This window comes from Malania oleifera, chromosome 9, assembly GCF_029873635.1.
Source record: "Malania oleifera isolate guangnan ecotype guangnan chromosome 9, ASM2987363v1, whole genome shotgun sequence".
In the NCBI taxonomy this organism is placed as follows: domain Eukaryota; kingdom Viridiplantae; phylum Streptophyta; class Magnoliopsida; order Santalales; family Ximeniaceae; genus Malania; species Malania oleifera.
Genome location: NC_080425.1, coordinates 11,715,668 through 11,726,514, shown reverse-complemented (window position 1 = coordinate 11,726,514; position 10,847 = coordinate 11,715,668). Strand labels below are relative to the sequence as shown.

At 35.1% G+C, this 10,847-nt stretch overlaps 1 protein-coding gene across 1 annotated transcript; it reads left to right on the top strand.

The window, feature by feature from the left end:
- The first annotated feature begins 1,174 nt into the window (after positions 1-1,174).
- Positions 1,175-7,746, top strand: LOC131164003 (uncharacterized membrane protein At4g09580). Its single transcript, XM_058120882.1, has 4 exons — positions 1,175-1,832; positions 6,407-6,677; positions 6,765-6,935; positions 7,246-7,746. Exons 1-4 carry the CDS (start codon positions 1,624-1,626, stop codon positions 7,369-7,371), a joined length of 777 nt encoding a protein of 258 aa, XP_057976865.1. The 5' UTR covers positions 1,175-1,623; the 3' UTR covers positions 7,372-7,746.
- Positions 7,747-10,847: the final 3,101 nt, after the last annotated feature.

Sequence of the window (10,847 nt, the reverse complement as noted above, 5' to 3'; positions counted from 1 at the left end):
CGCTTTACGGAGATTTGCCTTTTTATTGTGTTTGATATGTTTTCTAAAAATATTATGATCCATTTGAAATTGAAAATTATTGAAAAAAAGGGATGGAAAATAAGAAATGTTTTACTTTTTCACGTTTGATTATTAAAAATATAAAAAATAAAAATAAAAATATACCAAGAAGAAAAATTTAAAATATACTACCTTAACATTTAGTTTTTTATAATTTAAAATCATATTATAATAATGTTTATTTTAAATGGTATTTCATATTGAGAGAAAATATAGTATAAAACAAATTTTATTTTTATTTAAAATCTTTAATCCAAACGGGTCCTTAAAAAATACGATTTAATATATTTTTCTTAAGGATGCAAAAAATGGACACCATCACATTAAGAAAAGTAAAATAACATTTCCGCCCCTATATTCCTAAAATTTATCTCCCTTTGGAGTTGTGGGATCGGTTTCAAGGGGTGCGGGATTAGTCACGTGAACCGTAAAATAGATACATGGAAACTCGCTGCGCAATCCAAAAAGAAAGAAAAAAAAAAAGCAAAATAAATAAATTATAAATATAATTAGAAGCACTATAATTGCGTGGCGTAGGACAATACAATTACCAGGAAACCACTCAAAACTCAAAGGCACGTGCCCTCGTGTGTGATTTGCGTGCGGCAATGATTGTCACGTGCCAATCGTCACCGACATCTCATCCTTCGCACTGACAAAACCTGCCAAACAATTCCACCATTGGACAATAAACATTCTTCATCTCCCGCCCTATGCTACGTGGCATCATCTCTAGCGTCCATGCTGCCGGGAAGACTTGACCCCCGTGTACGGCACTGCCAAACGCCAAGGAGTGCAGAAACGCTGGCGACGGCAGGCGACCGATTATCTACGTCAACTACTGGCTTTCCAAAATTAAAATATATTAAAAAATAAAATTTTAAAAAACTTTTATCTTATTTTTTAAAAAGTAAATATTAAGATAAAAGACAAATCTATTCCATTTTACGGTACTATTAGACCGTAAAAAATATAATTTTTATTATTTATAAATTTTTGAATTTATCTTTTAACATTTAGTTTTTAAAGCATTTATTACTCAAAGACGTATATCATAAGAAAGTAAAATTTGTGAAAGGTATATGAGGGAGACGCATTGTTTTTTGAATGTTCAGTTGGATTAAAAAAATTATTGTGAAATAATTAAGAGGGTGTTAGTGTTATAAAAATTAAATTTTCATAAAATAGTTAAAAGCTCAAACAAGGTGCTCTATTTTTGCTGAATTTTTAAGAATTTTTTGGGAAAAAATTGTGAAATTTCAGTAGAAATCCGCATTTTTTGTGAAACATAAAAAGGAAGGTTAGAGTGTTTCTATTGATTATTACTAATTTTAGGAATATTCTCCTGTGCCCTTCTCTCAGTGGAGAGGGAAGATAAAGGTCAAGGGGCCAAGGGCAAGGAGGTGGAAGAGGTGTGTACCAAAAGGAAGGAAGGAGAAGAAGAAGAATAGCCAGACTATCCTCCCTCCATTTCTCTTTCTCTTCTCTCCCTCCATTATTGGGATCTTCTGGGTATTGGATTGGGTCGAGGAATTAGGAGGAGAGACGAAAAGAGTTTTGGAAATGGAGATGGAGAAGAGGGCAGAGAGTTCTTGCTATGAGAATGTACATAAAGGATCCAAGTTTCCCTTAACCTTCTGGGAGATGACGGCGGCATCTGGGGTTGTTGCAGGCTTCTTGTTGGGCCTTCTCTGTGTATATCTGACCATGCCAGTTTCTGATTACAGCTTCCTAAAGTTGCCTCGCAGCCTTGAAGATCTTCAAATTCTCAGGTAATTTCTCTCTCTCTCTCTGGTTTGTTTTTATTTTTTATTTATCTGCTTGCGGATGTGCAAGTTTGTATTTTTATAAGTAATTTTAAAGACGGTATGTTTGTGTTAGTCGAATATAATTTCTGGAGAATTTTCCGGGGAAAGGGCAGGGGGAAGTTCTTTTTTTTCTTTTTTCTTCTCCCTCAATTTTGAGTTTTCTGAGATGAAAAAAACGTGGGACCATTGCTTGACCTTTGCTATGCCGGAACAGAATAGATCTGGAATGGAATGCAACCTCAACGGAATGGAATGAAAATTTATGTAATGAATATATAAAATTATATATGTTCTGTTTTTCTTTTCATTTGGTTTTGGAACGAAGAGTTTCAGCGTAATATGAATCTGTGGTCGGCATGGTTCCCTCATGTTGAAGAGCCACCCATCGGGCTTTCATGTTTTATCATGGGATTCTGAAATATATATATTTTTAAAAAGTATCAAATTTCAGTGGAGATCAATGATAGGGAATGCAGTGAGACGAAGTTGTTGAGATGAAGGCATAAAAAAATTGCTTCATGCTTGGACCTTGGGACTCGTGGAGACTTTTAGTCATGGAGACCTTGAATTAAAATATTCTGTATTTTAGCTTTTAAATATTGTGCATGCTCGTTGGGCAATACTTGTTTCTTGCATGATTTTGGAATTTTAAGAATTGCAGGCTGCTTGACTATTTGAACTGATTCTGCTGTTGGGATTATGCTGATGCTGGGTACTTCTTAGTTTGTGATATATTATTCAGGGATTTGGGGCATGCGCTGATGAATGTACGTGGGTCTTTTCCTGGGAAATGAAGTGAGCCAAAAAATCATTTCTTTATTTTAAATAATGAGGATGGGTGGGAGGATTACTTCCTAGTCATTTTTTGACCAGTTGTTTAGGAGTTCATTTCTTGCGGCAGTTCACATCTGGATTTTTTCTGATGTTTTCAGAATTCACAAGCTTTTTCAATTGATAATGCATTGTATGATAATTTTTTTTTTGATTGATTATTAAATGCTAATGTAGTGAAATACTTATTCTAAAGTAATGCTTATGGTCATACCTGTGTTGGAGACCATGCATGTTGCTATGCACCATAGTATTATTGTGGGTCATTGGATGCAGACTGTATTCTTCTATTCTATTTGGGCATTGACTGTGTAAAACAATCATTCAGGAGATGTTTTCAAATACATAAAGGATACAAGTTCGACCAAGCGGGTGCCAACTGAATACTGAACTAGAAAAACAGATGAACAAACATATTGTAGATCAAAAATTTCTTTCATACAGTAGAGTTCTGCTGTAAAAATTTCCATGAGTCCAACATAGAAGTGTATTCTAGATTAACATCCTTAAGTCTTTGCATAGTCAACTCCTTCAATCAAAAGTTCTTTTGATTCCTCTCCAAGTTTGAGTTACACCTCGCCATTTTAAGTGAGGAATATTTTGTCGAGAAGACATAACTATGCATTTCCCCACGAAATAAGATTGGCATATGTTTCCCTAAATGAAATGCATGGTTCTGTCTTCTTGAACTAGGTGTTTGGTTCTAGGGATCATTGAAGATTCCTAACATCTGAGTTGGGAATCCTTAAAGCCCATTTTTTATTCATTTTGTAAATCCTTGGCATTCCCTGGGAACTCATTGTGCCCGTAAAATATTTCTTTTTTATTTTTTGATGACGTGGATTCCCAGGGAAAGGGCATGCTAATTCTCACGTTTCTGATTCCCTCAAAACAGACCCCCAGTTAGTGGCATTATTCAAGCTTTTGAATCTTATTTCCTTTCAACAGCTTTAATAGGTGTAGTATATTTTATCTTTGTGTTGAAGGAAGCAATAGTCTCTTTGTGCTTTATAAATGAGAATTTTAATCAAACTGTCCCTTCTTTATTGATAATTATACGTCTTTCTTGCAAGAAGTTGACAACTATTATTATTTGTTTGTGGAATGTTGTATTAAGTTTTACTATTTTTTCTGTTTTTATTTTCCGTTATATTAGTTTTTATTTAGATGTAATAAATTACTGTTTTGTCGATGGGTATTTGCCTATATAAACCTTGTACAGTTCACAGATTATATATAGAATTGAAATTCATTTTTTGATATGATATCAGAGCTTGGTTTACCAACATTTTCCTTAGTGTGCCGTGCTGGGGGAGACCTCGATGGTTGCCTTGCCGAGACAGACCCCGATGTGTGAGGGGAAGATTGTTAGGTTATCCCACATCGGTTGTGAAAGGGGCTAGTTGTCAGTTATTAAGTGTGAGGGAAAGCCTCACCCCATGAGCTAGCTTTTGGGGTTCAGAAGGCCCTAGACTACCTAAAACAGGTATCAGAGCATACTTCAGTCTCTTTTCCCCAAGTTGATCCTCCTAGGAGATCAACTTATGTAAGGCATCCTCCTACATATCTTCAGTCTTATCACTGTCAACAGGCCATGTTACAATTTCCTAATTCCTCTCATTCACAGGCTTTTGGGCTCTCTTCTCAAAAAACTTCCCATCCTCTCAACTCTTATCTATCTTATGAGAAATTATCTGCTTCTCATAAGCATTTTGTTCTAACCACTTCTATTCTTTTTGAACCTAAAACTTTTTCTCAAGCCATTTCTTATCCTGAATGGAGGACTACTATGCAAGAGGAAATTTCAGCCTTAGAGCAAAATCATACATGGGATTTAGTTCCTTTACCTGCTGGCAAGCATTTTGTGGGCTGCAAACGGGTCTATAAATTGAAATTGAATTCTGATGGCAGTGTTGAAAGATGTAAGGCTCGATTGGTTGCAAAAGGGTACACTCAATTAGAGGGTTTTGACTATCATGAGAGTTTTAGTCGTGTAGCCAAACTTACTATCGTTCATCTTTTTCTTTCCATTGCTGCTATTAAGAACTGGCACATTATTCAAATGGATGTGAATAATGCTTTTCTTCATGGTGACCTTCATGAAGAGGTTTATATGGACTTTCCACTTGGTTTTGACAGCAAGGGGGAGCCTAATATGGTTTGCAAGTTTAAAAAATCATTGTAAACAAGCTTCACGACAGTGGTTTGCTAAATTTTCTACTACTTTGACAGCTACTGGTTTTACTTAATAAAAATCAGATTATTCTCTTTTTTCTAAGTTTGAAGGAGCATGATGATCTATCATCATGCTTTTAGTATATGTTGATGATATTCTAATTGCTAGCAATGATGTTAATGCTATGGATTCTTTGAAGACTTATTTGAATAATCATTTCAAGTTAAAAGTTTTAGGCCCTTGGAAATATTTCTTGGGTTTGGAGGCTGCTAGGTCTTCTAAAGGGATTCATTTGTGTCAAAGGAAGTATTCATTAGAAATTATTGAGGATTGTGGCTTGCTTGGTTGTAAACCAGCTAATACACCAATGGATCAGAATTTGGTTTTTAATTCTAGTGATGGTGATGAACTCGAAGATTTTTCTCAATACAGGCAATTAGTTTGAAGGTTGATATATTTGACTATAACAAGGTCATACATTACTTTTTTTGTTCAAAGGTTAAGTCAATTCATGAGTAAACCTAGAACATCCCATATGGCTGCAGCTTAGAGTGGTGCAATATATATATCAAAAGTACAGTGGGTTTGGGTTTATTTTTCTCTGCTATTTCAGATAATTTTCAACTGAAGGTTTATATAGATTCAGATTGGGCAGCTTATCTAGATACTAGGAGGTCTGTTACCTGGTTTTGCTGTTTTTTTGGGTGACAATCTAATTAGTTGGAAGTCCAAGAAGCAGCATACTGTTTCTAGATCTTTAGCTGAGTCAGAATATAGGGCTGTGGCAGCTGCTGTTTGTGAAGTTATTTGGTTAAAAAATTTGCTATCAGATTTTGGTGTTAAGTCTCATCATCTGGCTTTGTTCTATTGTGATAGTCAAGTTGCGATTCATATTTCTTCCAATCTAGTGTATCAGGAAAGGACTAAACATATCGAATTGGATTGTCATATTGTAAGGGAAAAATTACAAGATGGAGCTATCAAGCTATTTCATGTAAAGATCAAATGATCAGATAGCAGATACTCTGACCAAGGCTCTTGGGTTGTACCAGTTTAATCATTTCATTGGCAAGATGGGACTAGTGAACATATACAGTCCATCTTGAGGGGGAGTATTAAGTTTTACTGTTTTTTCTGTTTTTATTTTCAGTTATATTAGTTTGCATTTAGGTATAGTAAATTACTGTTTTGTCCATGGGTATTTGCCTATATAAACCTTGTACTGTTCACAGTTTATATATAGAATTGAAATTTATTTTCTGATATGTTGCATTGCCAGTCTTTTGTACACCCCAAAAAAGTGGATAAACAAAACGTAATCTTCTCAGTGATACTACTTTGCACTTAGTGGGATTATTTTCTTGTGATTGCTTGCTTTCAGCTCTGTGGATTTATTGAAGTTCTCAACTTGTTGGTTTTAATTATGTAAAAGCAAATTTGATAGGATTTGTGGGAGTTTCTTTAAAATATGAAACTATGCGTCATCATTTTACTTACAAAAGCGGTATTAAGATTTTTGTGTGTTCTGTAGAGATCATCTTGAGAGTTACACAAGTGACTACACCATACAGGTCTTGGTGGGGTATTGTGTGGTATACATTTTCATGCAGACTTTCATGATTCCGGGGACTGTTTTCATGTCATTGCTTGCTGGAGCCCTCTTTGGAGTCTTCAAAGGTGTAGCTTTGGTCGTCTTCACTGCCACTGCTGGTGCTTCCTCATGCTATTTCCTTTCAAAGCTGATAGGAAGGCCCCTTGTCTTCTCTATGTGGCCTGATAAGCTGAGTTTCTTCCAAGCCCAGGTGAATCTCCATGCCTCTCCATAAACCATTTTTTTTGGGTGATATTGATGACTTTTCAGGAATGACATCATTTTTGTTTATGTCCAGGTGGCTAAAAGAAGAACGCGACTACTGAACTACATGCTTTTCTTGAGAGTGACTCCAACCTTGCCTAACACATTTATTAATGTAGCTTCACCAATAGTAGATGTACCTTACCATATTTTCTTCCTGGCAACCTTCATTGGATTGATCCCTGCAGCTTATGTAACTGTCAGGGTATTGTACTCTTAACTTTATATTAGTGCTGATTATTGTTTGCATATGTTTTATGTTAATCATTTTAAGGCAATTTTTAGTTTTAGTAGAAGTGGTTGTGATTCGGGAATCATTGTCTATTAAGAAGAAATTCTGATTTAAAAACGAACTGGGATAACTCTGCTTTATTTTAGGACCAGTCATTCTTGTAAACCATAAAGCAGAAGTGATGTTGCTCCACCATCCACACCTAATTTTTTAATCAATCTTAGGAAATGTTCAGAGCTGTTTCTAATTGCATCGGATATTGATTCTGCTGGTGTTTGTGCAGGCTGGGCTAGCACTCGGCGAGCTGCAATCAGTGGGGGACCTTTATGACTTCCACTCGATTGCCACATTGTTCTTGATCGGGATTGTTTCCGTCACCCCTACACTGATAAGCAAGAGCAAGTCATAGGATTCCCCCAGCTAACTTTGCTTGGTGCATACGAGGGGGCCATTGACCTCCTGACCATATCTGGGTCTCCCCAGTTCCAAACATTTCTGTACAGCTCAAATGAATACGATGTGCAGCTGTCTGTTTTGTGCTTTTATTGTTTTGGCATGTGAAGCTTCTGCCTCCGGAGATTGGCATGAGAATGTGGTAGGCCAGGTCCCATTACCCTTCAGCGTATTTCCCTATATCTTGTATCTTTTCTATTGTTGTATTTGGTTGGGGGAGATGCAGGGCAGGTGGGGTGATTTGTTCTGTATAATTGTGAATTTTATGTCACTAGAATCAGTATTTCAGTTTTCAAGTGTCATTTATAAATCAGTTTCCTTAGAGATTCAATGCCCAATACAAATTAATCTATTGCAGGAAAGCGAAATAATAACAGTCCAAATACTCTCCTCAGCCTGCCTTTATTGGTTTAATTCCAATAATAATATTCTCAGCTTGGCTGCGCGATGGTGAACAAACCCCACATGTGATTGTTGGGGCACATGGAAAAATATTTGACGGTCATTTATTAGTATAGCTTGAGAGTGGATTTTGAGGCTTGAATTTGAATGTGTAATTTTAGAAGAAATTCAATTTACTTTTTTATTGCATTTTATTCATATGTGCACATTTAAATTTAAGGTATGAAGTTTATTTTCCCAAATGCAGGGTTTTTAGGTACCTCAAAAATATTGTTTTAAAGATTTTAGTTATTAAAAATATAAAATTATTTTTTGCAGGATTATGTGTGTGATTAGACTGAATAAATAATCAATCAAATTTTTTCATGTATGGTATAATTTGTCATTTTAAGATGGGTCAAGTTGATATTGATGAATCAATATTTTTCGTGATTAAGGAGAATGAGAATGTTAATCAAGAGATGGAAGTCAACGCACGCTTAAAGATAAATAATAATGGTTTGAAGTAAACAATTGGTAATTAGCCTGCTATTAATTTACTTACGGAAATGATTATGTGGTAATAATCATAAAAAATTATTGTAGATTCCTAAACATTGCCTACAGGCTGTGCTTTAATATGATAATTTTCCTTGGATAACGATGACTCTAATCAATGTTGATTTTCCATAAGATTATTACACTTGAATATTATCCAATCTTACTTGAATACATTAATTGCTGTTTATCTTTTTTGATTTCTCATATTAATGGCGTGAAGGGTATTTTTTTTTTTTTTTGAGAATAACATCTCTCCCGCGGACCCAAGGAAGGATTATCTAATAGTAATTTCAATCAAATTTTTGAATAAATTTCATAATAGTTGTGCTATATGATACATAGTGAATGCAAGAACATATTACACAGCTTGCACTCACTGATGTCCTACCATGTGGGCTCGTGTTATCAATGTCTGCGCCATTAAACTCTTCAATTAAATTAACTTAGTAAGTTGTACTCATGGTAATGAAAAATAAATTTTAAACTATATCTATTTAAATGTAATTAATTGTCGAACCTCTATGGAAAGTTAATTTTATATTAATAATCAATTTGAGTTATATTTTTCAAATTATTGAGAAATAATTTGTACTCTTGAAATTTATTCTTCTAGAAAACATGCCACAAAACTCGTCATTGCTAAAAGCTCACATTAATTAACATGACTACGCTAATAAACAAAATCGTGCTACTATTTTTTTTTTTAGTAAGAAGGCGTTTTAAGCTAAGATGCAGAGCTAATTTAAAAAAATCAGATGTTAAATGCACCATGGTTCATGTTAAAAGCTCTATCCGTTTTCAACTTAAGATATCTTGGATAAGCATGACCAATGTGTTGTAAGATCAAGATAAAATTCAAATAATTCAAAAAATATATATAAGAACTATGACGTATCAAATACGCCAGAGAACAAGTGTAGCTCGAAGGAAAATGTGAATAGAATGTGGGAGACCTAATTTCATAGAGGGGATCAAAGCAGTAACCATTGATTATGTGACAATAGCTAGAGAGACAAGAAGTCCTAATTTGTCTATCAAATGCAAGCTAGACAGGTCCAATTGCAATGCCAAAACAAATACTCAATTGTACTCCTGTTAACTTTATATCCGTGCTGATCATTGTTTGCACATGTTTCCTGTTAATCATTTTAAGGCGATTTTTAATTGTAGTAGAACTGGTTGTGATTCGGGAGTCATTGTCTTTGAAGAAGAAATTCAGATTCAAAAAGTTACTGGGATATTCTATACCTAATTTTAGGAACGGTCATTATTGTAAACCATAAAGCAGAAGTGATCATGTTGCTTACCATCCACACTTGGTATTAGAATCAACCTTAGGAATGTTCAGAGCTATTGCCAACTTTGCTGGGTGCACATGGGGGGGCCATTGACCTGCTGACCATGTCTGGTTCTCCCCAGTTCCAAACATTTCTGTACAGCTCAACATGAATACAATGTGCAGCTGTCTGTTTCGTGCTTTTATGATTTGGCATGTGAAGCAGCTGCCTCTGACGATTGCCAGGAGACTGTTTCGTGCTTTTATGATTTGGCATGTGAAGCAGCTGCCTCTGACGATTGCCAGGAGACTGGTTGGCCGGGCTTCAGTATCCTGCAATGTATTTTTTTTTTTTGGATTACGCACTGGGTATCCACGTCTCCGTTTTACTGTTTATGTAACTAATCCTGCGCCTCTTGAAGTTGACCCCACAACTGCAAAGGGAGGGTAAATTCAGGAGTTCAGGAGCGGAAATGAGTCAAGGAGGGTTTGAACACCTGATCTCATGAGAGGCACTCCCGCAGCTCACACTACCACCTGAACCACGCCCTAGGGGTATCCTGCAATGTATTTGATTGGGAGAGATGGAGGAGGGCAGAGGAGGTGATTTGTTCTCTATAATTGTGATTTTTTTGTCACTAGAATCAGTATTTCAGTTTGCAAATGTCATTTATAAATCAATTCTTTTGTCAAAAGTCTGGATTCCCAAGCATGATTTTATTAGAGTTCAATGCACAAATATGAATTCAACTGTTGCCATTAAAATTTGTTGAGATCCTCTAAAAAGAAAGTGTTAGAAAATATAGTACAAATATATATATATATATATATATATATATATATATATTAAATATAAATCAAATACAAACATGATTTGCAATAAGGTTGAGACATGGATATCTTGTACTTTTTAAGAAAATTCAAGTCATCTACAATATTTTTTTTTTTTAGCCTGGCTCACAAATCGGTGCAGCAGAACTCAACTTGACTTGTATTCTTTAGGACACAACGACCTGATTTGAATCGTGTGATTTTTTCCAATTATGCATAAAATGGGAGAGAGTCCAAAATTCTACAAAAGAACACCTTTCTTTTGTTATTAAACTCTCTAATATCAAATGATGATGAGAATAATGTGAAGATGTTGATATGTTGTGTAAAACTATATTATCTAGCATTAAGACTATATGGGTCTATTTATAGGCATACTAGAC